Source organism: Ananas comosus, unplaced genomic scaffold (genome assembly GCF_001540865.1).
Source record: "Ananas comosus cultivar F153 unplaced genomic scaffold, ASM154086v1, whole genome shotgun sequence".
Lineage (NCBI taxonomy): Eukaryota > Viridiplantae > Streptophyta > Magnoliopsida > Poales > Bromeliaceae > Ananas > Ananas comosus.
The window spans coordinates 563-23,528 of NW_017891166.1; the positions used below are offsets into that span (position 1 = coordinate 563).

At 36.9% G+C, this 22,966-nt stretch overlaps 5 protein-coding genes and 1 pseudogene across 15 annotated transcripts; 4 read left to right on the forward strand and 2 right to left on the reverse strand.

Moving 5' to 3' along the window:
- Window positions 1-245: 245 nt before the first annotated feature.
- LOC109704705 (probable arabinosyltransferase ARAD1) lies at window positions 246-818 on the forward strand (the record flags this gene model as incomplete). Its single annotated transcript, XM_020225479.1, is given in 1 exon segment — window positions 246-818. A coding segment is annotated over 1 exon segment (187 nt), but the record flags the coding sequence as incomplete, so codon positions are not given.
- A 625-nt stretch (window positions 819-1,443) lies between these two features.
- LOC109704706 (sulfiredoxin, chloroplastic/mitochondrial) lies at window positions 1,444-3,794 on the forward strand. The gene is made up of 5 exons (XM_020225480.1): window positions 1,444-1,652; window positions 1,752-1,918; window positions 3,170-3,203; window positions 3,305-3,398; window positions 3,493-3,794. The coding sequence occupies exons 1-5, from the start codon at window positions 1,577-1,579 to the stop codon at window positions 3,506-3,508; spliced, it is 387 nt and encodes a 128-aa protein (XP_020081069.1). The 5' UTR covers window positions 1,444-1,576; the 3' UTR covers window positions 3,509-3,794.
- A 1,193-nt stretch (window positions 3,795-4,987) lies between these two features.
- Window positions 4,988-9,655, forward strand: LOC109704703 (protein FAR1-RELATED SEQUENCE 6-like). 3 transcript variants are annotated; one of them, XM_020225477.1, is made up of 5 exons: window positions 4,988-5,057; window positions 6,486-8,771; window positions 8,851-8,922; window positions 9,015-9,129; window positions 9,216-9,655. In XM_020225477.1, the coding sequence occupies exons 2-4, from the start codon at window positions 6,510-6,512 to the stop codon at window positions 9,111-9,113; spliced, it is 2,433 nt and encodes an 810-aa protein (XP_020081066.1). In that variant the 5' UTR covers window positions 4,988-5,057; window positions 6,486-6,509; the 3' UTR covers window positions 9,114-9,129; window positions 9,216-9,655. The 3 variants fall into 3 exon arrangements, with proteins under 3 accessions (XP_020081066.1, XP_020081065.1, XP_020081067.1); XM_020225476.1 differs by having other exon boundaries at window positions 4,991-5,153; XM_020225478.1 differs by having other exon boundaries at window positions 4,991-5,153; window positions 9,273-9,655.
- Window positions 9,656-10,319: 664 nt separating this feature from the next.
- On the reverse strand, window positions 10,320-11,450 carry LOC109704700 (protein EXORDIUM-like 5). Its single transcript, XM_020225465.1, has 2 exons — window positions 10,901-11,450; window positions 10,320-10,642 (listed from the first exon to the last, which is right to left on the reverse strand). The coding sequence occupies exons 1-2, from the start codon at window positions 11,391-11,393 to the stop codon at window positions 10,320-10,322; spliced, it is 816 nt and encodes a 271-aa protein (XP_020081054.1). The 5' UTR covers window positions 11,394-11,450.
- Window positions 11,451-15,418: 3,968 nt separating this feature from the next.
- Window positions 15,419-19,338, forward strand: LOC109704702. 9 transcript variants are annotated; one of them, XM_020225470.1, is made up of 9 exons: window positions 15,465-15,558; window positions 15,684-15,719; window positions 15,928-16,011; window positions 16,696-16,801; window positions 17,169-17,351; window positions 17,875-18,357; window positions 18,484-18,564; window positions 18,639-18,734; window positions 19,058-19,338. In XM_020225470.1, the coding sequence occupies exons 3-8, from the start codon at window positions 15,964-15,966 to the stop codon at window positions 18,704-18,706; spliced, it is 969 nt and encodes a 322-aa protein (XP_020081059.1). In that variant the 5' UTR covers window positions 15,465-15,558; window positions 15,684-15,719; window positions 15,928-15,963; the 3' UTR covers window positions 18,707-18,734; window positions 19,058-19,338. The 9 variants fall into 9 exon arrangements, with proteins under 9 accessions (XP_020081060.1, XP_020081055.1, XP_020081062.1 ...); XM_020225471.1 differs by lacking the exon at window positions 15,684-15,719 and having other exon boundaries at window positions 15,419-15,558; window positions 18,639-18,751; XM_020225466.1 differs by lacking the exon at window positions 15,684-15,719 and having other exon boundaries at window positions 15,419-15,558.
- Window positions 19,339-19,402: 64 nt separating this feature from the next.
- LOC109704701 lies at window positions 19,403-22,507 on the reverse strand (annotated as a pseudogene).
- Window positions 22,508-22,966: the final 459 nt, after the last annotated feature.

Below are 22,966 nucleotides of genomic sequence, written 5' to 3' on the forward strand. Positions count from 1 at the left end.
GTTTTACTGGTGCCTTTCCTCACCTCTATCATACATGCTCACTTCGGGCAGTTGTAAATTAATTACTGCATCTTACTACTCCTAAATTGCTATGCTGATCTATGCTGACATTTCCATTTAGGTGTGCTGATATTTTCAGGACCAATAATTAGGATCATTTATCAAGAAAAGAGAGAAAATGCTTTGATGTGTTCAAAATTGTTATGCATTTCGAGACTGATTGGCTACTTTTTGGCATTCATTCAGGTTAAACGATACTTTGAATACGAAGATCCTAATGGGACACCGATTGAGATATGGCGACAAGTTTCTTCAAAGTTACCACTAATAAAGTTGATGATCAACCGCGACAAGCGTCTCGCAAGGAGTCAGGACGATCCCGACTGCTCATGTATCTGTACAAGACAGAACAGGACAGCTGCTGCGAGGTGAAAAACAAGAACAAAAGGCAGCCCCCAGCTTTCAGCAGAAGCTTCTGTGATTCGCAGCATAACGGCTCGAGTCCGACTGCTGCTGCTCCTCTAAGAGTTTACTTACTATGTTGTATATCTGATTCTTTCGGCATCATAATTGCTTTGCATCAGGTGCAATTTTTCTCGCTGAGTTCAAATGAGGTATGAAAATAGTAGCGGCCTGCTCCAAAGGAAAGCAAGAATATAGTATTCATTATTTAATTAATGCCAGCTAATTTTGAGGTCGCTTTAAAAGATTTCTCTTTGGTTGTTCGATCTCTATAATATTATTTATTTAGTCTGAATTAAGCATGTATATCAGCGTCCTTTTGATAGTTCTTAATCACTTAACCAAGTTTGAGATTACCGTATCTGTTTATTAGATTCGAATTACAAAGGGAGAGTAGCATTCTTGGCTGAATAAATGACTCAGCCTATATTGAGGTGAAGTTAAATCAAATTGTGGCTCGAAGTTTTGATTGATTATGGTTTAAGTGTTAATTGAGCTCTGCTTAGATAAACTTGAATCCTTCGCTGCAAGTGTAATTTGACTAGCATTATTTTAGTTTTCAGACTCTTTAGTTGAATCCTCAGCACTGAACTACTTCTCAAAATTTTCACTTTAAAAAAAGTATTATTTGGGGGCGGCATCATTCTGTACGCAAACAAGAAGACTATAATCGTTAAGTTGCGTTTGAATGTGGAAAAAGAAAAATTGACCGCTGTTGGTGCAGTCCTAGAAGGAACTTCTCCTGCACGGCTGGTATTCTTCGGCTCGCAATTAAAGCAAAACCGCTCAGCTTAAAGATCAGTCCGAATTATATATGAAGGAAAAGAAAGAGGATTAAAAATTTTAAAAAATAATTTATTTTTATAAAAATTTAAAATTGATAAATTTTTTATGCAAATTACCTTATTTTATTAATATATGTTTATATGCTATTGATTTGATATAGATAATGTGATGTATCGACTCTACAGTACACTTCAATCCAAAAGCCCAAACTTGCCCAAACCACCCATACTACATTACCGTCTTAATATTTGAGCAGGAAAAAAAAAAAAAAGAAAAACAAAAAAATTGATAGATAAGCCAAAGTATTGAAAAAATTAAAAAATAAAAAATGGCGAGCCCCTCTCTCCACTTTCCTCCGCGGATCTACACCTCGAGTTTGAGCCCAATCAGAGCTTCCTCCAACGGTAATAACATCTCATCATCATCATCATCATCATCATCATCATCATGATTTTGTTTTAATTTTGTGTTGGCTTTACATTACATGCACTGTTTAATTGTAGGGCGGGTTCCGCTGCCGAGGGGCGCGAGATCCGGGGGTGGGGGGCCGGCGGTCGTGGAGATACCGCTGGAGCAGATACGGCGGCCGCTGATGCGCACCCGCGCCAACGATCCCGCCAAAGTCTGCCAGCTCATGGACAGCATCCGCCAGATCGGCCTCCAAGAACCCGTCTGTAATTTTATCTTCTTCATTTATTTTTTGCTAAAATTATACATCCAACTTGTTTGAAATTTGCCCCGTATTGATTCAGCTATGTTAAATTAAATAAAACAACCCTGATGTTTTTCACTAGTAGCTTTTTAAAGTTTGTAGAGAAAAACGGTTGTTTCGTATAATTTTTCTTGGTATCAAGAGTAAGAGGCGCGGAGATACTGAGTTTGAGCCGTGCCAAACTCTTTTTCTATTTAATTCAAGTTCACGTCACATGAGCAGGAATGTTAAACATATATAAAAAATATAAAATTGTCGATCTCTATCGGCTTATGTTATTAGAGAAAAGTGGTTATTTTATTTAATTTAACAAGTTATCTATCCTTTTAAAAATTTTGTTTTGGAACTAATGGGAGATGAAAACTATTACAGGTTTGTGAATGAGCGATTGTCTCATAATTATTAGGTAACTAATTCGAAACATTCATAAAATCCAGTTCCTAAACACTTTGAATACTCTAGATTATGTGTAATAATGTCAATCGTCAATTCAGTTCTTCTACCATCGAAGAAAAAGTGGAAGCATAAATACCCTTTTACTGCTGATGCTTCGTAATATTATCACTTAAGTAATGTAAAACATTCTCAGGATGTGTTCATAGATGTCGAACATTTCACTACTGCTACTAACAAATTAGCTGGAATTTCGTTGTCCTTTCAAGAGAGAGAATATAGTATGTCATGGAACATTTGAAGTATTATTAGTAACTTTTCAAATCGGTGCCTATTCTCTTCTTGATATTGTGTTAATTCGAATGTTCATAATTTGGCGGCGCACATAAATTCTGTTACTGTGGAAACTTAATCTAAGATAAAATTGATTCATTATTCAATTGCTCTTTTATTGCCTAAAATGCTTCTAACAACTTATTTAGCCCTCTTATCGATTTGGCTTGCTTTATGCAATGTTTCTCTACAGCTACTAACAAATTAGCTGGAATTTTGTTGTCGTTTCGAGAGAGAATATATGGAATGTCATGGAACATTTGAAATATTATTAGTAACTTTTCAAATCGGTGCCTATTCTCTTCTTGATATTGTTAATTCGAATGTTCATAATTTGGCGGCGCACAAAAATTCGGTTACCATGGAAACTTACTCTAAGATAAAATTGATTCATTATTCAATTGCTCTTTTATTGCCTAAAATGTTTCTAACAACTTATTTTGCTCCCTTATCGATTTGACTTGCTTTATACAACGTATACAGATCGACGTTCTGGAGGTTGACGGAGTTTACTATGGTGAGGAGCTCTTCTGCACCGGAGAAGGAAAAGCAACAAGATAACTCTTTTTTTTTTCTTTTTTATGTCTTAAATCACACATCACCTTATTATCTTTGTAGGTTTTTCGGGATGTCACCGGTTCGAGGCTCATCAGCGTCTCGGTCTCCCCACCATCCGTTGTAAAGTGCGCCGTGGGACGAAGGAAACTCTAAGGTGCTTTGATCTTTTCCATATCACCTTTTGTATTCCATTTTTCTTTTACCGATGTTTAATTCTTAAATCTAACTAACTCTTCTTTCTGTTTCAGGCATCACATGAGATGAGTTGCGGCAGAGCTAATGCGTATTGTCGAAATCGAACCTGTGATGGACATGAAATATTTATTCCTAGGGCAATAGTTTTTCCTCTTTTTTGGTTCAACATACTCTCTTGTGTGCGCCATTTTGGCGAGTATATGTAATTGTGTGACAGAATAGCAGTTATTGCAGTCCATAACCACTATTTAGTGCGGTTTGAAGGAGAAAAATTACCTTCTGTTTGCGAATTTTGTCTTGTAATTTGGAAGCAAAATTATCTACAATCCTTATTTTTTGAGGAGTCTTTCACAAATATTGTTAACTGATCAGAATCGCCGTATATCCAGATTGTGGGAAATATTTCAGAATGTTTGGCAGTACCAACTGGATATATTCCTGCAGCGAAGTCCAAAAGCAGAAGCTCTTAGCAATTTAAGATGCTATCAGCACAGTGAAGTTGCGAACCTCTAATGTAAATGTTTTGATTTGGATTAATTACTGTGAAAGGTGGAGAGAAAAATGTGTTTGTCAATATGTAAAATCTAAAAATTGATTCGAAAAGCATGCGTAATTTTATGTCTATTTATTGGTATTTGTCTAAAATCACTAGTAGTTTGGTAGTAAAATTATAGTAAACTTTAGTTGGTTTCATATCATAAGATTCAAAAAATTATACTTAATTATTCTATTAGTTTAATTTTATTTTAATGCAAGATTTTACCATTAAACAGTACCAAACAAGGTACCAATACGATATTTTTGGAAAGCACACAATGGCATAATTTAGCATTTGTATTATTACTTAAGTATTTCGTTTAATTTTATTATAAACAGTAAATTTTTACAGCGATAAAAAATAAAATTACTGACTAATTAACTATAACTTTTCGATGCATAGAATAATAAAATAAAAGAAGGCTAAACTACATGTGATATAGGAGTTTTTGGACTACTAAGCCTACAAAACCTCTTAAATATAAAAATAGATATTCAAAATTCTTATTTATAAAAATAGGTTGATAAAAGTGGTGAATTATTTATAGCTTTCTAAATACGGTGAATCATTCACCGTTTTATCTTAATTTATATATTTTATATATCCAACCTTCAAAAAATATTTGGAATTAAATATTAAAAATAGTTTTAATTCTTAAAAAAAGCGGTGGATGCTTTTTCACATTTAAAAAGCGATAATTTATTCACCGTATAGACATAATTTTGTAAATAAATTTTTTAGAAAACTATTTTTATAATTATAATATTTTTTAAGCCTATTAATAAAAAAAAATCTGTGATACATTAGAGCTTACCCTAAAAATTACACTAGTTCACAATAGAGAAAAATAAAAATAAAAATAAAAAAACAAGGGTGTGGTGTATGAGATGTACTAATACACCAGGTGCATCCAATAATGTCTACACTGTGGACACGTCGCACCCGGTCGCGTCCTCTCCGCCCGACCCGGCAAAAAATAAAAAAAAAGAAAAAAAAAAAGGAAAAGAAAAAACCCTCACTCGTCTTCGCCAAATCCTCTCTCTCGTTCTCTCTCCCTCTCCCCCACAATCGCCATTGAAGGTTCCCTCTCTCTCTCTCTCTCTCCCCCTCCCCCAATAAGAGGAAAGAGAGAAACCATCTCTGAAGCAACATTTCGATCTTCTCCTCTCTCGTTGTGTAATCACTTGTTCTCTACTCTTTCTTGTTTTCCCTTTTTTTTTTTAAATTAAATTGTTGCTGATTTTAATCTTACCATTCCACTTCTTTCTGCGATCATGGGGTATGCTGATAAATTTTTGCTAATTTAATCTACAAAAATGGTTTAGATTCAATCCCACAGCTAAAATCTGTGGGAAAAGGTTAGCTTTTTATTCATTTATTATACAATACATGATTAGTCGAATCCTAGAGTTAGATCCGTCCACGGGCAAACACCGGATTGATCTATGAGAATCTAGTTCCATATTTAATCCAGTGTAGCACTGAACACTGGATTGATCCCTTTAGGCGTTTTTTTTCGCGAATTCTCTGGTATTTGTAGTTTACTTAATTGTTTAATTTTTCTGCAATGTTTTCTCTTTTGTTGGATTTGGTAATTAAATATACCTATATGCTTGAGTAGAATTTGGATATTGGTTATTGAAATTACGAAGCTGTACTCACCGCTCAGATTTGTATCCTCTTTAATGAGTGACAAATGTTGTTTATCGCGAGATTCTTAAGAGCATATCGACTGAAAAGTTTTTCTCTTTGTCGTCACGCTAAAAGGCGAGCGTCAATAGGTGTGTGACGATGCATGGCTTTTCGCCTTTTTTATTCTATACAATAATTTTTGATGGAATTTTAAACGATAACTGATAGAAAATCATTCTATGGATTATTCATTTTTAGAGCTTACAAAATCATGGGGTTGACGTGTGGGACCTTCAGGAGGCATGGAAAAGAAAACATATGTAGTGCCTGTGCACTACCATGCGTATTGCATGCTGCATGTTGGTTCATTGCTGTCTGCTCTGTACCCACGTTTGTATTAGCATCCAAACAGTTGGTTGCCGTAATTAGGCTATATATGTTTGTGGCATCATTTTTATGAATTATTACTTTCCATTATCTGAACATATTGATGTTAATTTCAGATAGCTTGCCTCAAGTATAAATGTAGAATGTCCATACCATGTCAGTAGCTCAAACCATCTTTCATGTTTTCTACTTGCTTCATTCCTTTTGGATGCATCTCTTGCGTCGATTTGTGATACTGCTGTAATCTCTTTGTAATTCATTAATAAACTTCATAAATCTATTAAAGTTTTTGGTAAATAGGATAAGGTGTATTTGCTTGCATTCAGCCTTTTAATTTTCGCCCAGTACAACAACTTTTGAAACACTTTCATAATTCATTGTAATGGCTAAACTAATATTTAAGAAGTTTCATGTATCAATCTTTCTTACATTCAATTGTATGTACATTTACCCATGGTTAATGGCTAATACAAGCTTATTGTAACTTAGGTTAAATTTGCTTGTCGTAAACCAATGGAAGACCAATCTTCCGAATCCTCGAAAGAAGACTCAGAAACAGAGCACATTGGAGACGAAATCCAGTGCCAAGTAGGAAGCGGCAAGAATAATCCAGCTAATAGTGATACCGAACTTATACCGAAGTTGGGTATGGTATTTGGGTCTGAGGAAGAAGCTTTACAGTTTTATATGGGATATGCCTATCGCACAGGGTTTGGAATAGTTAGAAGGTCAAATAATACAATTGAAGGGTATGTATACCGTACTACATTTATATGTCACAAGGGAGGTAAGTCTAGGGTCAAAAAAGAGATTACCAGACCTCCAAGAAAGCAAGCAAGCAAGACTGGTTGCAAAGCTAAAATGATCATTAAAGATCATCATTTTCAAAACCGTTGGGAGGTGGTTGTTGTCGAATTGGAGCACAACCATCCACTTGAGCCTAACATTGTTAAGTTCATGAATTGTTTTAAGAAGTCTCCTTTTTTTGGAAAAAAGCAGCTCCTGATTGGAGACAGCAAGGATGCTCCTCCAAGCAACTCTGTTGATGCCGTGTCTGTTCAAGGTTCATCTACTCAAAGAGATTCCAGAATTGAGATAGGAAATATTAGAAAATTAGAGCTTGAGGAAGGGGATTTAGAAGTCCTTTTAAGTTACTTCGACAAAATGCAAGATCAAAATCCATATTTCTTTTACAGTTTGGATATGAATGAAGAAGGCCAGCTTAGAAATGTTTTTTGGGCCGATGCTCGATCTAGAGGTTCATATAGTTACTATGGAGACGTCGTCAAAGTTAGCGTGGCAAACTTCACAGATCTGAGCAACGTGTTGTTTATCACATTTACTGGAGTGAACCACCATGGTCAGGAGGTGTTATTGGCCTGTGGTCTGGTTACGGATAGAACTTTCCAAACCTATACGTGGCTTTTTAATAAATTTTTAAGATGCATGAATGATAGACCACCAAATGCGATAATAACTGATCATTGTCAGAACATAGTTACAGCTATTAGAAAGGTTTTTCCCCATGTGCAGCATAGGTTTTGCCTTTGGAGCATTTTGAAAGCGCTTCCTGAGAAGTTAAGGGGAGTGGAAGAGATGGAGGCAATAGGTCTCAAATTCCAACGTGTGGTTTATGATTCACTGTTAATTCCTGATTTTGAAAAAGAATGGCAAGAAATGATCGGGCAATTCAAGCTCGAAGGTAATGAATGGTTCTCCAATTTATATGAAATTAGGGAGCATTGGGCGCCCGTGTTTGTGAAGGATACATTCTGGGCAGGCATGTCTATCACTGAGAGAGGTGACAGCATTAGTAGCGTTTCCGATGGATGGTCGACAAGCAAAACTTCATTGCAAATGTTTCTTGAACGGTATGATGATGGTATTAAAAGTATATTTGAGAAAGAAGCTTATGAAGAATTTCGTTCAATTCAAATGAGGCCACAGTTGCTAACTGGTTTTCCTTTTGAGGAACAAGTATCACGAGTTTATACGGTAAGCATCTTCGAAAAGTTCCAGTGTGAAGTAAAGCATTTATTCCAAGTTAGCAGTAATGTACTCAATAGAAGGGGTTCCGTAGTTTCATATGTAGTCACAGAGTTTGTAAATGGAAAGAAGATTGATTACCGAGTGGCCTATGACAATGTCGAGGATGATATATGGTGCATTTGCAGGTCATTCCAGCACAGAGGTATTTTGTGCAGGCATGCTCTGTCTGTATTGAGACAAGAGCTTGTGATGTTAATTCCATCAAAATACATTATCACTCGTTGGCGGAACGATTTTAAGCGCTTACAAGCATCTATTGCTTCACCTTTCGTAGCACCTGCTCAGGAACTGGGAAGCTTTGACGATCTGTATAGGCATACCCATCGATATTTTCTGGAAATCGTGGAAATCGGAGCCACTAACCTTGGTTCTAAGGAGTATGCTTTATCGATGATGAAGGAGGTTAAAGATAAGGTAATAGCATTCGAGAAGTCATTGCGAGATCAGAGAATTAACAGTGAGATTGGATCAACAGGTTATTCCTATAATCCAATCAATGAGGATTTTGCGGATGATCGACCACCTGCCATTGTAAATACCAAGGGTTGGGAACCTTCACAAGCACATTCAAAAGGTCGCTCGCGGAAGAAGAAACCCACTGGTCTGAGGGGAGCTGTTCTTAACCCTCTGAATAAGAATAAGACGACTTCCGAAAGAAAGAGGAGAAACACTTCAAGCAACTTGAACCCGAGGAATAATGATAGTACTATGAATAATGACGCCCATGTAAGATATTTATAATATTGTTCTCTCCATTTTATCAATTATTTATGATGTCATTTCACATGGAACTTGCTATGAATAGGTGCAACATGAACAACTCCATGAGGGGTGGGCACTACCTCCTAGCGGGACGCAGGAAAGCTTTCCGTATGGGGTCAGTTTATACTGCAACCCGCATATTTCTTCTGATTATGCAATAAAATTGTCTTATTCTTCTCATTTCTTGTTTGCTTTGATTGCTGGCAGGTAGAAACCATCTCCTTCGATTTGTCGCAGTACAATGCTGCTCGTAATTTTCAGTGGCCTGAAAGTAGCCGGTTTCGGATTTTCTGGAAGGAGCCTTAACTTCCCAAATCCAGCAGTATGTACAAAATTACTAATGTCCTTTCATACATTTAACATAAGTTGCTAGGTCTGCCTATTCGTTACTGGTTTATGAACTCGCAGACTTTTGACAACTTAATGACTTGGCCTGAAGATCTCAGCAAGTATTTTGTCGGCCAGTTTGTGAAGTTTCTCGCCTTCTGGCGCTCCCAACTCTTCTTTGGTGGTAGGAACTCAACGCGATGTCGGATGAGCCTAGTTTGGCTAGGAGTCTATATATAGATTGTAAAGTCCTCCCTGTCCATACAGTTTTTGTATAATTTATCCATAGTTGTCATCTTATTGCAAGGTTTGTCAATCTAAATTTCAAATATGTTACTCTAACCTGCTTGATTATGTTGATGCTGTTGTATGCACCAAATCAAAGTTGGGTATACAGGGTTTAAGGCGGGTTAATGCAGGGTTTAAAGTGGGTTAATGTTGTGGTACACTAATTTCTGTAAAAAATCAAGCTTGAAAACAGTACTTGTCAATTGCCATGGTTGGAACCAAGGTTTTTACTATCGACTTTCTTATTCTTGTCATGATCGGTTAGCTTATAATTTGTGCTGTAAAGCCACCATTGGATTTTTGTTTTTTATTGCTATAAAAACGTGCGGAATGCAAAATTTTGTCATCCCTCCACACATACACTTGATAGCACAAATTATATTTGAGAAAAAAAGATATAAAACGTGAATTTGTGTTTGAAAAAAAAAAATAAAATTAAGACACAAAATAAGACCTAAAAAATTGTTGCAGCCCTTTGATTTTGACTAATTTGTCACAGTAGCGACAATCCATATAAAAATATATAGAAAAAAAAAAGAAGGGAAAAAAAAAAACCAGAGGAGACCATCAACTGCTTTTGTTCTCAACCAGTGAGAACCAATGTATCAAAACTCCAGTCTCAGTTGAGAGCATTTGGTCCAAAGCAACTCTTCCTCACAGGATTCCACAGCCACTGCACCAGAAACCTCCTCCCATTCACCCCATTCAAATTATACCCCTCCCCTTGCTCTCCCTTGTACCACAGTCCTCTCCCCACTATAAACCCTACCCGCCTCGCGGTCCATTACACCCCCGGACGCACAAGTCGCGATCTCCGTCGGCGTCCGCGGGTCGTCGCCCACGTACCATGCGTTGATACAGCGGGTTGCTCGGGCATCTCCGCCAGCTCGGTGCCGATCACGGCTGATCAAATCGCGCTCCACTCCGACGTCTCGTTGGGCAGCACCGCAGCGCGCGTAAGTTATTACTGGCCGCCGTTCCGTTCCTCTCCCCGCCGCCGATGTACTCCGGTAGCGCAAACGGGAACGCGCACATCCCCGGGCACTGCACTCCGCTGTGTCCGACCCACGCGAATGGCACGGTGACCCCGACGATGGCGGAGAATGTGAAGTAGTGGAAGCCACACACTTCTCTGCAAAAGTCCTCGACGCGGACGTCCGGCGACGTCAATACTAGGTAGAGACCATTGTAGGGATCGAGAGGCAGCCGTTCCGGATATCCTGTATTATAGAGTTTGAGTATAAGCTTAAAACACCATTCTCTATGAGCATAAGCTGTCATATCGTACCGACATCTGTTATTATTTTCTGTCAGCTTTAACTGTTATATCAGAATAGAACGAAATATTACGAGTCTACGATACTGACGTCTATCAGTTTCAGCTTCTAGAGTAATTGACAGTGCCAGTGACAGCACATTGTTATCTATCAGCCTAAACTATTGTATCAAAATAGAGTGAAAAGTTACGAGTTCACAACCGGTGACGGCAGAGCGGATGACGGACTGGACGGAGAGGCGGGAGAGCGACGTGCCGTGGGAGTAGGCGGCGTCGCGGTACTCCTGCGCGAGAGTGAAGCCGGACGTGATGTTGGCGCTGGTCTGGTCGGTGTAGAGGCAGGCGGTGGAGCGCCACCAGTCGGCGACCGAGGGGGAGGCGACGGCGGGAGGCGGAGAAGACGAATTCTTGCCGTCAGCGTCGGAGAGCGAGAGGAGGAAGTCGCGGATGATGGACTGGGAGGGGGCGTCCCAGCGGCCGTACCAGATGAGGTAGAGGTTGGTCGGAGACGCCGCGACGACCGGGCCCATGTGGTAGGCCAAGTCCACCAACTGTGAGGGGGTCTCCAAGGAGAAGGGGTTGTAGGGGTTTTGATGGGGTGGTGTGGTGGCCATGGCGAGGGTGGAGAGGGTGGAGAGTGAGGAGAATAGTAGGAGGAGGAGGAGGAGGGGGAGGATGTGTAATAAGTTGGTCATGTTTTGGTTTTTGAATAGAGAAGAGTCTTTGATGCAGTAGTGACACCTCTTTGGCTCTCTTTGTACATCAGAAACTGGGTAAACATGCACAGAGACCCCTTAATCATTTATATTTCGACACACAACATTCTAAATTTACAAAATTAAGTTCAGTATTTTATTAAATCTAATGATGATGTTGTTAATTTTAACTACTCCGGAGACTTTTCTAGTTAATTAATAGAGCTGAAGAGTACGTGTTAGTTAATTGTAACTGATGCTAAAAGAGGTCTTAAGTTTCGTGAATTGTCAACTAAATTTAGGAGAACTAATCAAATTAAATATATTTGTCTTTGGCTTAAATTCTGTCAATTCTACACTTTATAGATCTGTCTCAAATATGACTCTTTGTTAGGATTTTTTTTTTTTTTTTGGTTTATATTAGTACACATTGAAGTTCTATTAAGTTTCTCAAAATACATCTTCAAGTATCAGAATCTAAGAAGTATTATAATAAAGTATTTATATAAGGGATTCTAAACCATATGGCTAGAGCAGAGTTTGAATCATCTTCACCATTCCTCTCCTTTTGAATCATAGCAAGTCTAATCATTTTGTCCAACATAAAATGATCACAAAGCCCCAAATATGTTCTATTTTTCTATTCCTTCTCTAACTGCATGCAAAAGTTAGCTTACCACCCTGGGGGAAGTGACAGAAGCCAAATAAAGAAGTAATAGTTTCTGAAATAAGGTTCAGATCACAAGAATCATGCACTAAGATCAAGGGTTAAACAATCCATATTTCCAAAAGGTAAACACTTTAAGCACCTTGTGAAGTGTAATTGTGTTGAATAAATTATGTATGAATCCCTTGACCACATCCCAAGAGCTGAAAAGCTTTCAATATTTGTTAATTACTATCTTGAAACTAAAACATTATTTACATAATTTGTAAAAAAAAAAAAAGAACAAACAGGAGTCCAAAATATGGAAATATTAAAATTTTTATCGTAGAGTTTTTAGAACTACAATCGTATGATGCACTAAGTACATCGTTTACTAAGCAAATAAAAAAGCATCGACACCACCATGTGAAGGTTCTTACACTATACCTTTTGTTTTTTATTTTTTTGAATGGAACTTTTTCTCTCTTGGCCATGCTCGTATGATACAATAACTGCATTGGTTTCCTCTTTTTGACTCCAAAAGTGAATGAGAAAAATCTAACACACGATATCACGCAGTGATTTTAGCCCTTAACACATCGACATAGCATGTGCTCTCCAAAGCTTCTTTGTCTCCAACCATTTTATTTATTTCTTTTAATAGGGATTGGTTAGAGTGTCACGTGCATGGAATAACTAATCAAATTAACGGGATTAACGGGCGACACGTATATAATTTTTTTTCCAAACGCGATAATTGAGGAGTAACGCGAAATAATTGTTCTTTTTTACAAAGCTTTGAGTTCATATTTTAGTATATTGTTGTATATTTATGAAGGTTCGAAAATTTCAAGGCCTACAACTCTAATATATATATGTTGTTGAAATGCGTGTTCAATCTTTTGCACAAGTGTGCGACGATCGATGCTGGATTATATATAAAATTATAAAATATTAATTTTTATTTAAACCAAAACGCTAATTAATAGCGTAATACTTTTTTTTCGTCGAAAAATTTTCTTATAAGAATCAACTGTTTTGGCATGCTAATTATAAAAGAGGAAAGAGCATAATTATCTAAACGCTAAAATTTTAACTGCTAATGAACGAGAGTCAATCTATAGAAATATATTTGCATATTTTGAAGCTTTAAAATGATATATTTGATAATTGACCATTTGCAGGAAATAACTTTGCAATTTTAAAATTTTTGAAGCGTGCATACTAAATTATTCCTACTTAATTTTATTTGTTCTTTTGAGAGAATGGTCTAATTTTGTTTTTTCTAAATAAATTTTATTATAAATGTAAAATAATTAAATTTCAAACTTGAGAACTAAAATATCAATTATTAAGCTAAGCTTTTTAAAGCACTGATCTATTATATTTATTTATTGGAGAAATCCTATTTAATTCTGGTAAAAAATATGAACATTTTGATTAGGCTATCTTACTTTCCAAATTTTTTTGATTTACTATATAAACTTTTCAATTACATGATTTGAGTCCATTAACGATATCTTTAACTTTAAAATTTGTTTTTATCTTCACAGATATTAATAAGTACATTTTATTTATATTTTTCATAACTATAATATTCATTAATTTTGAAGTGCAAGTGTGGTTATTTGTATTCAAATCAAATACATAAAGATAGATAATAAAATTAAAATTTAAACAAATAAGACACTGAAGACAAAATATTAGGTCTATAATTTATGCAGAGTTTTAACATTTTTTACTATTAATTTTTCTAGGCTAATTACACAAAACGCTTCTATAATAATGTTTTTTATTTTTCCTCCCTAATTTTTATAATATATTAATGCTATCCCCTAAAGATTTCCAAGAAGTTTTGCATTTAGTCCGTCTCCGACAGATTCCATTCACTGCTCTGTCTATTTCTTTAGTAATTTATCCAAAAATTATCCTTCAAAAATAATAAAAATAATATTAAGAAATTATTTTTTTTATAGAAAAATAAGAGTAGATTGTCATTTTACTCTGTCTATTTAACGCATCTTTTTAAAAATAATAGTAGTTAGATTTAACTACCTAAATTGTAAAGACCCAATTTTCATACATCCATGAGCCAAACAACCTATATATTATATTTATTCTGTCAATGCAACTGGACAATTTAATCAGTATTTTTGATAATTTTACTTTGTCAATTTTTATGTAACTCGAATAACTTTTTTATGAACAATAGTGTACAATAAAGAAAAAAATTTAAAGAATAAAGTTTTCTTTCTTTATCATTTATTATGAAGCAACGATTCGTAAAAAGTAGAAATTAATGAGACAAAAAATCGAAGAGATAATGATTTTACGGAAAAAACGAACGGACACAAATGAAGAGCGAAGTGATTGGAGAGCAGCATTTAATGGGGAGGAAGCTGAAAAGAAAAAGATGTTACAAAAAAAACAAGTGAACACACTTAATGAGGGGAAAAGTCGAAGAGGCAATGATGTTATTGGGATGGCAAACAGGAGGAACGAATGAAACAAAGCAATTGAAAAATAGAAATCGAGAATGAGAGAGACTCTTGAGGTGGGTCCCATGAGCAAAACTTAAGAAGAGCACGCACATAGGATAAGATTATGAAAATTAATAGTGTTTTATAGATTTAAAAGTAATAATAGTTAGTTTTAACTACCTAAATTGTAAAGACCTAATTTTTATACATCAATCATCTATGAGCCAAACAACCTATATATTATATTTATTCTGTTGATGCAACATGACGATTTAATCAGTATTTTTGATAATTTTATTTTGTCAATTTTTATATAACTCAAATAACTTATTTATGAACAGTAATATACAATAAAGAAAAAAATTTAAGGAATAAAGTCTTCTTTCTTTATCATTTATTATGAAGCAACGATCCGTAGGAAGTAGAAATTAATTAGGCAAGAAGTCGAAGAGAAAACAATTTTACGAAAAAAACAAACGAGCACAAATGAAGAGTGAAGTGATTGGAGAGTAGCATTTAATGGGGAGAAGCTGAAAAGGTAAAGATGTTACGGAAAAGACGAGTGAAGATACTTAATGAGGAGGAAAGCCGAAGAGGCAACAATGTTATTGGAACGACAAACAGACACATTGTGGAGAAACGAACGAAACAAAGCAATTGAAAAATAGAAATCGAAAATGGGAGAGACTCTTGAGGTGGGTTCGATGAGCAAAATTTAAGAAGAACACGTCACGTAGGATAAGAGTACGAAGATTAATAATGTTTTATAGATAGGTAGATAGATTATAGATTTAGCCATTTTACTATTATTACTAACTGACGGGACCAGACTCAGACCCACATTCGAATCCTGCGCAGCAGACGTGCAGACCGCAGTATCGTCGGTTTGCTCGCTTGGTGCAGGCCGCAAACCCTTTTCCCATTTCCGCATCCGTCCGTACATGCGTCCTTCCCCTCGACTTCTGCCGACGGCAGCATCAAACAACCCCACCTTCGACTCTCCCCACAACCCTCCCTCCCTCCCTCCGTCTTCAATCAGGTGATGCAATCCTTAACCCTAACCCCCCTTCTCTCTCCTCCCCCACCCCCCGGATAAACAAATCAAAGATCAAATCCCCCAATTCATATATCAACGCATCCTAATTTTCCGTCCTCGATTTCTAGGGCTTCAACTATTGTGCTAGGGAGCTGCTCAGATCGGTTAGGGTTTTGAAACCTCAAATCCGTTTCATATGAAACTCTCCTTGTGTTTTGCCCCCTTTTTTTTTGGCTCGAATTATGGCTCGAATTATCGTATGATATGTATAGAAACTGGCGAATTTATAAGAATTTGATATTTCTTGTGTGAAACTATGATGTAATTGTTGTGCTAGATGTTATTCATTTCTGAATTAGGTTAAAATAGCAGGTGGTCGCTGAAGTAGTAATTCTGTAAAAAGGAAAGATGTCGAGCAACGAAGTCCGGAAGGTGTCTCGGCAGGATATACAGCTTGTAAATGCAGTTCTATTCTACCCCTGCTATTACTTTTACCAAACTATGTGGATTAATGCAATTCCCTATTCTTTTGTTAAATTTGGCATGATTGATTGTTTCTTACATTCTAGGTGCAGGTAATAATTCACTTTTCTAATAGTTATCGATTGAGGACTCATATACTATGTTGATCAAGCTCATTCAGTTCATACCATTCATTTTCGCATCCTCTAGTGACTTCAAAAACTCCAGATTACACTCAATGGTGTGGATCATCAATTGCACAAAAGTTGGATTGAACCCTTAAGGTTTCACAATGATTAGATCAAGGACCTTGCAGTTTTACATGGCACGAAATACGGACATGTGGATGAGGAGAAGCTAATATTTTGTGCTACTTGATTGCTACGACATACTTTTACTGTTTTGCAACTATCTTTCATATAGGTCGATGAATAGCGTTTATTCACTTCTGCATAAGATTTGAAAGACAAAACAATTTTATAGAAAGTATTTGTTGCGATCTTGTATTGGTATCTCCTTTGTTTCTTCTGACTTCATAATGTGAGAACTCCTGTCATGCATGTAAAAAATGAAATTCAGTGTCTTCTTGCTGCAGTTTTGGTCATCGTTGCATGGAATCAACTACTTAGGTATTACTTTTGACATTTATTTTTCCGAGATTTCCGTTTTCTGCTGCAGGTCCAAAATCTTATTGAGCGCTGCCTCCAGCTCTATATGGACCAGAAAGAAGTTGTCAGCACTCTCTCCTATCAGGCGAAAATAGAACCTAGTTTTACTGAACTTGGTAAGGCTTCCTGCTATCTTTTTGAGAACAGCCTGAGACTGAATGTCGTATTGAAGGCTGAAACCACTTGAGCCAACATGGTTTGAGATCTGCTTTCATTTCAAAATGATCTCTGCCAAACAAACTCTTCTAATTTATATTGATATTTGACAAACTGTCAGTTTTTCTGGATGCATTATGTCAAAACGTATCAACATAATGCAAATGAAATGGTTTTTTTTTTTCTTTGGTATATGAAATAGCTTATGCTTTCCGAAGACCCTGTGATTTATCTTTAACAGACAAGTATTGTTAGTTTGGTGCTTTTTACCAACGTCTTCATTGCTAGCATGAAATTTATGGTTGCCTATTTTGTTTGTTTTTTCAGTTTGGCAGAAACTTGAAGAAGAGAATCGGGAGTTTTTCAAAGCTTATTATGTTAGGCTGAGGCTCAAGAATCAAATTATGATATTCAACAAGTTACTTGAGGATCAGTATCGCCTCATGAGCAAAGAATATCAGTCAGGAGTTCCTTCCGTGCCTCTATCCAATGGATCCGAGGCTTCCACATGTATGGATGTTTTCACTTTTTTATGCTACTTCTGTCGTAGTGGACTTTATTTTCTCCCTTGGACCTGTTCTCTCGTGTCTGTCAAGATGAGTACAATTATCAGCATAAACATATTTATTTCACCACTGATAATTAAATGTATGGTTCACTTATGTTTATAATATTCTTGACTGTATTTAGACTAAATGTATTTTCCACATAAAGGAAGCATACCAAGTGGCACTAATCAATATTGACCATCTGATTGTTTTGTGCACAGACTGCTGCTTTTTTTTCTTGTTTGTTTTTTAGAGCTCATCACCTTGTCTCTATTACAGGTTTGGATCTGTGGAAGTACATTTCATTGTTATGAACACTTAGTTAACTCGATTTGTAGCAAACCTGCATTTTCATGATTATGGTGTAACATAAGTATATCAAAGTAGGAAAGTTTGTTTAATTTTATGCCTCCTTATTAGTTGTGGGTATAATGTCATAATTCATGTCATTGTATAACGTCATAATTCATGCCATTTTGTTTCAGTGCATCAAAGTCCATCCTATTTATCGGAACATATACCAACATCGACAAGGCAGGATAACATGCTGTGCAATGGAGGTTCTTCTAGTGGTATGATGAACGGTGCACCATCTGGACAACAGTTCATTCTGGCAAGCAAAGATGTTCCCGGCCTTCCTAGCGGCATCGATGCTTCATCGAGCCTGCCGTCGATGCAAAACTCAACCATAGGAAGGATTGCTGGAGTGAACGGGACAGCAGTAAAGACCGAACCTAGCTACTCGAGCAATTCGGATTTTGCATTCTGTAACGATAACGCCTTCCTAGAAGCAGCACGGCCAGCTATTGGAGATGCATCTGGCGGATCCTTTAGCAGCTCGGAGTTGACTGGTCAACCACTCAGCGATCCTCTTCTGGATATGGATGCAACGTCTTTTGGTTTCTTAAGTCAGGTCCCTCGAAACTTCAGTTTTTCAGATTTAACAGAGGACTTCACCCAGAGTGCTGGTTGGTAGCTTTGTGTTTCTTCACTTTTAAGATATGTTGTCAATCTCCTTATTTTGATTCCTTGCTACTTCCTGTATCCTTCTCTGTTTACATTCTAATATATTATCTGCATTTGTCTATTTGAAGACATTTTGGAGAATTATGGTAGATCTCCTTTCCTCCCTGCTGATGGAAATAACTTCTCGGATTCTGTGGGAGAAGGTAAAGGTGAGATTTTCTCTTCTGTGTGCTGTCTTGAATCTGGTACTGACATCCGTTATAACTTCACTTGTTTGAAACAGAGGCAGAAAATAGAAGATTAGATACCATATCTGAAGGTCTAAGTTATGAGAATTTTGGAGGTGATTGATGGATATCTGACTGGGACTGCTTTTAAGGTTACTTTCTGCTACAAGTAAAACTCCATATCGCTTTTATTGCTTATAATAAGCTTTTTATTGCTTTCATTTTCTTTCTTTATGTTTTCTTGTCAATTATTTTTTGCTGCACGACTGTCTCAACTGAATTCTGTAATAACATGAAGTTTGGTTCATAACCAGCTCGCATATTCTTTTTTCCGATGTTGTTTTGCATCATCTTTATTTTTTTAAGGAGCCAAAATATTACTTGATCACATGATGGTATATTTGCGTATTCAGATAATTAATCTAGATTACATATCTGCATGTCATTTCTCACATCTTTGCTGATGCTGCTGCAGCTTGCATATTGACAAAGCATAAGGTCACCATTGTATATACCGCTCCGGCAGACAAAAGATTGACAGGTTCCTGAAATTTTTAGAACTTAATGCTAATTACTCTCTTGGTAATGTTTCTTCAGTTTGTCTCTTTGGGTAAGTTTGGCTTATTCCTTAGCTTGTAATAAGTATTGACTAACAGACAAAAAATCGGATATGTTTATGCGTTTTGTAACTTTGTTTGTGTAATAATTCCTAATATGGTGAAGATCAAGGGCTTGAAGTTGTGTAATTTGTGTTAAGATGGTAGTAGCTGTCACTGTAAAGTTTGCAATATTTATTGGGTAAAATGTGTGGATGGTCCCTGTATTGCCCTGAAACGGCGACAAAGCCCCTCATAAGCCTCTCACAACTAAAAGTTTCATAAGCCTCTCACAACTTAGTTTCATCATGCTACTTCATTTCACAAACAAGAACATAAACAGATACACCAGAAGTTCCATAAGCATGGTGATGGATTGTAGATCTTATGGTGAAGGCTGCAGATTTTTCGGGCAGATAATCACGCCCTTTACCGTCAGCCCTTTCTTCCAGCACAAGTCTTCAAAGCTTATCAATGAAATCTCCATTTCTCCTCCTTGTTCAGCTTTCGTCGTGAATTCGCCAACTTGAAGCACAAGCCACTTCCCTCTAGGCTTTCCTCCCAAGCTCTCCTCGCGTTGCTGAACGCTCCCGTCGGGCAACTTGAGCGCAAGCTTCACTGGGGTAGACCACCCGTACGCCGGAACTTTCATCATTATAACGAATGCGACTGCGTACGTGACTCCTGGCGTGAGATAGGATACTTCAAATCTTCCACTGATTTGCAGCCAGCAAACATCTAGCAGTGAAGCCACCTCAATCTCTTCACCACTGCCAACAAAGTGTTAAGAGAGGAGCAGTTAGTGTTGTAGTGGACAAACTCTCAATGAATAATAACAGAGAGAGTTCAGAACTAACTCAGATGCAAACATTGCACACAAACTAGCAAAATCAGAAACAGACTGACAGGAAAAGTAGGCTCTACAAGTTTAACATTTACGGCGCGATAAGGACTTACATTTTGTATAATTATATATAGTAGCATCATCTATAATTTACGTGAGCTTCGGTTGAATTATGATAGATCTATTATAAGTAGTAGATATTAGGCAATTTGAGATAATGTCACCTTATGTCCTTTTGAGTGAGCCAACGCCAGTATTCTGGGTGATCACTCCATATGATTGACAAGTCCCTCGCAAACAACATGAAGCAATTGTAATTGGTTTCCTCCTCCACCCAATATATCTGAATCACAATACAAAGCATGAACTAAGGTGATTAGATATCTTTTTGCCTTTTTTGAGAGGGAGGTGAGTAGCAGATGTCTTAATGAACAGATATCAAGATTAAGATCTTCATTTCGGGCAGTACGTAACTATACAAATCAGAATAAACTTCAACCTTTTTCACCATACAAATTCAAGAAAATTCCTTCTGGTACAAGAACTGACTCACGCGAAACGCAGAGAGAGCGAAAACTGATGGCTTAAATTACCCTTTTTTTTTGTTTCAAGAAGATCCCGGTGTACATTCGCTCTTCAAGATTGATAGAACTATCTGCTTCGTTTGTGATAATCTCGAACTTGTGGGGGAAATCCTTCATTGGCTCTGGCTCTGTAGGTGGCTTCGGCGTTGGTGGTGTTACAAATGGAGGTTTCGGCGTCGGTGATGTTACAACAGGAGGCCTTCTTGCTTGCTTAACTGGACAACCCCCCATTACTAGTTAATTCTGATGTATGTTTCAGATTAAGCTTGTCCAACTGCTATGGTTGAAACATTTGTACTAGAAGAAAGCAGAAGAGAGAAACAAAGAATATATCCTCGCAAATCTTATGCTTGCTTTTAAAGACATTATGAATTTCTTATTCTTATCACCAAAATTCTTTACTGTAAAAAGGGTGTGGAAGAAGATACTCGGCAAAGCTTCCTATAGTAGTGAGAATATATCCTATTCGCTGCTTAATTAATATCATAATTGAGTAACAATTAACTTCTAGTTAATATGAGATTCAACAGCCCCAAGAGTTTATTCAAAAGGAATCTGGCAAGGTTAAAGGGTCAATGAGATTCTCTGTGCAGAATACTTTTAAAAGTGTATTCAAAATATCTTATTACACTCAAAATTTTCTCATATCTGATCACATCTTATTCTCACAATTTAGTTTCTTCATACTACATTTCACGAACAACAACATAAATAGGTAGATCGACAGTTCCATAAGCATGGTGATGGATTGCATATCTTATGGCGGAAGCCGCAAATACTTTGGGTGGATAATCACACCTATAACTGTCAGCCCTCGCTTCCAGCTCCCGTCTTCGTACTCGAACAGTGAAATCTCCATTTCTCCTTCCTGTTCAGCTTTCGTCGTGAATTCGCCAACTTGAAGCATAAGGCTTTTCCCTCTAGGCTTTTCTTCCATGCTCTCCTCGCGTTGTTGAACGCTCCCATCGGGCAACTTTAGCCTGAGTTTCACTGGGGTAGACCACCCGTACGCCCCATCGTTCATCATTACAATGAATGCGACTACGTATGTGACTCCTGGCGTGAGATAAGATACTTCAAATTTTCCAATGATTTCCAGCCAGCAAACAGTTAGCAGTGATGCCACCTCAATCTCTTCGCCGCTACCAACAAAGTGTTATGGGAGGGGCAGTTAGTCTTGTGGTGGAACTTATTAATTGCACATATATAGCAAAGTTTGCTGTTGAGTTAATGAATAATGGCAGAGAGATTCCAGAATTATGCAAACATTACACGCAAAATAACAAAATGTGATACCAAATGAAATGAATAGTAAGCTCTACAAGTTAATGTTTATGGTGCGAAAAGGGCTTATATTTTGTATAATTATATATCGTAGCATCATCTAGGCTTGTGCCGATGCAGAATAACATTGAAATTGGAAAATTTTGTGGCCTTATCAGATTATGGTAGATCTATTACAGGTACTAGATATTAGGCAATATGAGATAGTGTCACCTTGTTTCCTTTTGAGTGAGCCAACACCAGTATTTTGGGTCTTCACTCCATGTTATTGACAAGTCCCTCGCAAACACCATGAAGCAATTGTAATTGGTGTCCTTCTCCACCCAGTATTTCTGAATGACAACTCAAAGCATGAACTAAGGTGAGCAGATATCTTAATGAACAGATCAAGCTAAACCCTCTCTACCATTTTTCAGAAAAAAAGAAAAAAGAAAAAGAAGAAAGATCTTCATTTAAGACATTATGTGACAATGCGAATCAGAATAAACTTACAACCCTTTTCGCCATACAAATTCAAGAAAATTCAGCCTGCCTATCAGATGACCAAATTCCTAATTATTCTGGTACAAATTTGCAACTTGAACTGATTCAAACGAAACGCAAAGAGACTGAAACCTGATGGCTTGAACGATTAAATTACCTTCTTTACCACTCTGTCTGCAGTATTTATAATTATAATTTATCAAAATATTTTATAATTAAAAGAAATATTCATCGCAATCTTGAGATATATTACTGACCTTGTCATTCTTACGCCTGGTTCATTACCAACTTCACGGTCACCAATTGGATTCTCCAGAAATCCCACATCGATATCATTATGTAGCAGGCTTGTGTAATAGCCTTGCGACGGATATTGTGTCTCTGACGGATATAAATCTTTCTCTATGTATAACGACACACATCCATAATGTTCAAACAATCCAATTAATCCCTCCAATGATTCATCATCTACTATATCATGAGCAATATATTCATTCACTCTCGTAGGGCATCGAATTGTGTATTTAAGACAACATTCTTCTCTATTACAATTTACTAAACGATATATTCTCCTCTCAAAATTCGCATAGGTC

Coding starts and splice junctions, on each gene's coding strand:
- LOC109704706 (XM_020225480.1), top strand. CDS start 1,577: ATGGCGAGCCCCTCTCTCCACTTTCCTCCGCGGATCTACACCTCGAGT. Junction 1,653..1,751: donor AATCAGAGCTTCCTCCAACG/GTAATAACATCT, acceptor GTTTAATTGTAG/GGCGGGTTCCGCTGCCGAGG. Junction 3,204..3,304: donor GGTTGACGGAGTTTACTATG/GTGAGGAGCTCT, acceptor TTATCTTTGTAG/GTTTTTCGGGATGTCACCGG.
- LOC109704703 (XM_020225477.1), top strand. CDS start 6,510: ATGGAAGACCAATCTTCCGAATCCTCGAAAGAAGACTCAGAAACAGAG. Junction 8,772..8,850: donor CTATGAATAATGACGCCCAT/GTAAGATATTTA, acceptor TGCTATGAATAG/GTGCAACATGAACAACTCCA. Junction 8,923..9,014: donor AGGAAAGCTTTCCGTATGGG/GTCAGTTTATAC, acceptor GATTGCTGGCAG/GTAGAAACCATCTCCTTCGA.
- LOC109704700 (XM_020225465.1), bottom strand. CDS start 11,393: ATGACCAACTTATTACACATCCTCCCCCTCCTCCTCCTCCTCCTACTA. Junction 10,643..10,900: donor CATCCGCTCTGCCGTCACCG/GTTGTGAACTCG, acceptor TCTATAATACAG/GATATCCGGAACGGCTGCCT.
- LOC109704702 (XM_020225471.1), top strand. CDS start 15,964: ATGTCGAGCAACGAAGTCCGGAAGGTGTCTCGGCAGGATATACAGCTT. Junction 17,352..17,874: donor TGGATCCGAGGCTTCCACAT/GTATGGATGTTT, acceptor ATTTTGTTTCAG/TGCATCAAAGTCCATCCTAT. Junction 18,358..18,483: donor GGACTTCACCCAGAGTGCTG/GTTGGTAGCTTT, acceptor GTCTATTTGAAG/ACATTTTGGAGAATTATGGT.